A 4437-nucleotide genomic window follows, 5' to 3' on the forward strand; every position below is an offset into this window, starting at 1 on the left:
ATGAAAGGAGATCAGACCAGGGAGATTAGACCAGTGTCTCTGCTAAACCAGTGTGTCTGAAACAGTCACTTTGTACTACAGTAAGGGCTCCTAAAACCTAAATCTATTTACATGGTAGGACTAGCTCCTTAGGTACATTTTAGGAACACATTGTTATTCCAATTTCAATAAAAAGCTAAGAACAAAATAGGCCTGCATGTTTTAGTTGAAATCGATTTTGATTGACTAATAGGTATTACAGATATACTGATGAATATAATCACGTCAAAGGTTAAAATCTCACCATTCTGTCAATTTTCCTGTTCTCTTTTTCCCCAAGTGGTTTCGTCTTTGTTAATCAACAAGCTGCTGTTGTCCTTCATCCAAAGGTCAGAGAATGTCCAGATGTAAATAATCAAGAAGAACAGTAGTATTTCTCTGTGCTGTGTCACTGAATCTGGCATTTCTGTCTCTGAACGACTTTTAAGTCCATAGGAATACGAGGTGACTTTGTACTCCTCCCATTGCCACCGGTAGCCGAACCCTGAGCTTCCCGGCACACGTCTTGTACTGTTGAAATACAATAGAGTAGCCTGCACAAGTTAGAAATGTAATACAAAGTGAATTCGTGGAAGATGTCAGGATAGTCATAAGGAGGATAAATAGTATAATGGGGTGTACAAATCTGTAGGCCGATTGAAACGGACTGATGGCCAATGTAACCCAGTGAAGTGATGAAAGTAGTTGGTTCAAGTTAGTTTGACACAGATCATTGTCGTGCTTTCTCATGGTGTCCCAGGTTTAACAACTTGTATATCAAATAGGACCTCATGGTGCTTCCGTAGAATCCATCACATCCGCAGTAAAACCCCTGGGCACGTGTGCGCTAACAAAAGCCACGCGTATTGTAATTATAACAATGGAGGTGTAAGCGAGAGTCGACGAGTCTCCAGTGTGACACGGATTTGCAAATGAATTAAGTGACACCTCAGCCTCTCAAACACAGACAGGCACACGCACAGCCACAAGGTATTGTCCATTCCAATCGGCACAACATTTTACCCACAGAACCAACACGCGCTTCTGACTTTGTTAGTGGATGAATATTGCTTTAATACAATTGACTATTACACTATTATTTTGATTTAATTATATTGTTATATTAGCCTATGTTAATTAACATTTCAGAGGTCAATGTGTGCGCGTGAGAACTGGGAACCTGGGAATGCTCCACCAGATAGTCGGTGGCTGTATTTGCTAAATTATGTACAAATTCTAACAGGTAATAAAGAACAAACTGCTGTCTTTCCTACATCTTTTCCCAAGGGAAAAATCTCAGGACAATTTCCCAGTGTATCACATCAGGGACCATATATGATTTTGGTCTCCTCATTTTCTTGGCTTGTCAATATAACTATTTCAGGTTAATCTTATAAAAAATGGGGCCTATATTGAGCCACATGCTGTAAAAGGTACTTTGTCTGATAAAGGTAGTGTGAATTTATAATATTATTGGAAGTAGTTGAGATTCCATCACATAACATTCTAATAACCGAATAATATGGTGATATTGATAAATATATATCCTGTCTAAGAAATATGTCTTCCGTCCCAGACTAATATTAATCGGATCAAGTCAGACTTTTTATAATTGCCACACATTGTAATTGTACTGATGATGAACGACATTTGTTAAATATTATTAGCTCAGACTTACTAATTGTAATGAACGCTAATTACGTTGGAATTTGCTTTCAGACTATAGGTTACTCTCGATTTTTGAGAGTAAATCGTTCTATAGTTGTAAACGTTCCTTACACCAAGGCTGTCACACTGCTGTTTTAGGCATAATTTGTTATAAAGCCTATATCAAATATACTTTGGGGGGGAAAACTACGTTTTTTTCAGTTAAGGAAAATGAAATATTTTACCATGATCCTCTGAACAAAATACTGTGAATGAATGATCCATTCCTATATTCCAAGAAGTAGAGGACATCATTTTTCGAAGTCGAGAGAAACTCCATGTTTCCGGCATTCCGCATTCTCTCGGTTATAAAAAGGCCCTAAAAACCTTCGTTGGAGTTTGAAGTGTGATTGGAGGTCGCTGTCCCTGAACCCTTTGCTCTTCTTGACCGGGACGTAACAGGTGTTAAAGCGCGCGGTCTCTTCGCGCCTTTGACTTAAACACACACGTGCCAGCTATCAATGAAATGCAGATCTATGAAAACTTTCCAGTACTTTTAACTGGCATCGGAACGTGCCAAGACACCTTGAGTAAGTTGAATGGTAAATAAGTCATTTAATTATTGAATGTCTGGCTGAGAAAGCAGATGACAACAATAACCAAAAACAAATTTGACACTTTAATACATTATGGATTAAGATACCATTGAGACAATGTTTTTAAAGGAATGTGTTTTATTTGTATTTCAACATACAGGCCTATATATCTGGAAAAACATAGGAACAAGTCCCATAATAAATTAATGTGCAAAAATAGACAAGATATCAGAGTACAACAACTTATACATAGTACATGTTGTAATAGTAAAGTATAGAGAAATTGTACAATATTTAGAATTTATATATTCTTTGCAGTACAACATTGTCATATCACTGGAAATCTATGGAGTCCCTGAGTCCAGTGTTTACAACACTGTATGCATTTAAACACCATAGCAACCTTAGCAGCAAAGGATGTGGCATCCTGGTTATCAGTTCATAGGATATTGGAGTTGTTTTACAGTTCAATATCCCAATTCAGGCTCCTCTGCTAGATCAGGGCCAAGGCCGCCACACAGACTGGCTGCCTGGGAGGTTCTGAGATTGGGCTTCTTTGGCAGCGTGTCTGTGGGGCAGCTGGGGAGGTTTAGGATCTCCATGTCGGAGTGGAGCTCTGTGAGCATGAGACAGATGTCTCCTGTAGACTTCACAAAGCTGTTGTCTGTAGTGGGACTCCTGTATCTTCATCAGGTGTGAGGACAGGTGGCACATTGTGCTGGGCAGAGAGTTGGAAGAGTGGGCTTTAGCCGGAACTTCGGTGTTCATACAGGCATAGCTGTTCAGACGAGCAGAGAAAGTAGAGTTCAGTGCTGCCTCCAGCTGCAGGCCCTCCCCTTCCTGCCCCAGGAAGTGTGCAGCTCTCTGCAGGCAGCCTGAGAAGCCATCCTGGAAGGGATGTTGCTTTTCTCCATCTTCACCTTTCTTCCTGTCCCCATCTCCAGTGTTCTGGAGAAAGAGAACAGTGTGTTCCAGGATCTCAGTTTTCTCCACTCTACGCTGAGTCACACCCTGTTGGAGAGAAAGAGGGTGCAGATTAATGCACTGTCAACGCTACACTTCTCAGAGGAGATGACACCTGTATGAGCTGCATTTAGAGCAGAGTCAAGTTAGAGGTGAACTTCATACTTGATGTAGTGGTCCCTGCAACAGCAGAGTTCTCAGACTCTCCAGACTGTGGTTCATTCTCTCTCTCCGACGTCTCTCCACCTGAGGCTTGAGGAGCTACATGAGGAAGATGAAAGGAGATCAGACCAGGGAGATTAGACCAGTGTCTCTGCTAAACCAGTGTGTCTGAAACAGTCACTTTGTACTACAGTATGGGCTAAATATATTTACATGGTTGGACTTGCTCCATAGGTACATTTTAAGAGCACACTGTTTTTCCAATATCTGTCAACAACCTGAGATAAAGCTAAGAACAAAATAGGCTTACATGTTTTAGTTAAAATCGATTTTTATTGACTAATAGGTATTACAGATATACTGATGAATATAATCACTTCAAAGGTTCAAATTTTACCTTTCTGTCCGTTTTCCTGTTCTCTGTTCCCCCAAGTGGTTTCATCTTTGTTAATCAACAAGCTGCTGTTGTCCTTCATCCAGAGGTCAGAGAATGTCCAGATGTAAATAATCAAGAAGAACAGTAGTATTTCTCTGTGCTGTGTCACTGAATCTGGCATTTCTGTCTCTGAACGACTTTTAAGTCCATAGGAATACGAGGTGACTTTGTACTCCTCCCATTGCTACCGGTAGCCAATCCCTGAGCTTCCCTGCGCCTTGTACTGTTGAAATACAATATAGTAGCCTGTGCAAGTTAGAAATGTCCTACAAAGTGAATTCGTGGAAGTCAAGATAGTCATAAGGAGGATAAATAGTATAATGGGGTGTAAAAATCTGTAGGCCTATTGAAACAGGCTGATAGCCAATGTAACACAGTGAATGAAGTGACGAGAGCAGTTGGTTGAAATTATTTCAACATAGCTCATTGTCTTCCTTTCGGACGCTGTCCCACGTTTAACAACTTGTGTATCAAAGAGGACCTCATGGCACTTCGGTACAAGCCATCACATCCGCAGTAACACCCTTTCGCATGTGTTCGAAAGCGCTAACAAATGGCACGCGTATTGTAATTACAAGAGAGGTGTAGGCGAGAGTCGACCAGTCTCCAGTGTGA

At 40.7% G+C, this 4437-nt stretch overlaps 1 protein-coding gene across 1 annotated transcript; it reads right to left on the minus strand.

Moving 5' to 3' along the window:
• Positions 1-2440: 2440 nt before the first annotated feature.
• On the minus strand, positions 2441-3942 carry LOC139551952 (transcription factor HES-7.1-like). Its single transcript, XM_071363274.1, has 3 exons — positions 3784-3942; positions 3390-3485; positions 2441-3272 (listed from the first exon to the last, which is right to left on the minus strand). The coding sequence occupies exons 1-3, from the start codon at positions 3826-3828 to the stop codon at positions 2760-2762; spliced, it is 654 nt and encodes a 217-aa protein (XP_071219375.1). The 5' UTR covers positions 3829-3942; the 3' UTR covers positions 2441-2759.
• Between the last annotated feature and the right edge of the window lie 495 nt (positions 3943-4437).

The sequence above is a fragment of the Salvelinus alpinus genome, chromosome 24 (assembly GCF_045679555.1).
Source record: "Salvelinus alpinus chromosome 24, SLU_Salpinus.1, whole genome shotgun sequence".
Taxonomy (NCBI): Eukaryota; Metazoa; Chordata; class Actinopteri; order Salmoniformes; family Salmonidae; genus Salvelinus; species Salvelinus alpinus.

Coding starts and splice junctions, on each gene's coding strand:
- LOC139551952 (XM_071363274.1), bottom strand. CDS start 3,828: ATGAAACCACTTGGGGGAACAGAGAACAGGAAAACGGACAGAAAG. Junction 3,486..3,783: donor ACAGGAAAACGGACAGAAAG/GTAAAATTTGAA, acceptor TTCCTCATGTAG/CTCCTCAAGCCTCAGGTGGA. Junction 3,273..3,389: donor TGCAGGGACCACTACATCAA/GTATGAAGTTCA, acceptor TCTCTCCAACAG/GGTGTGACTCAGCGTAGAGT.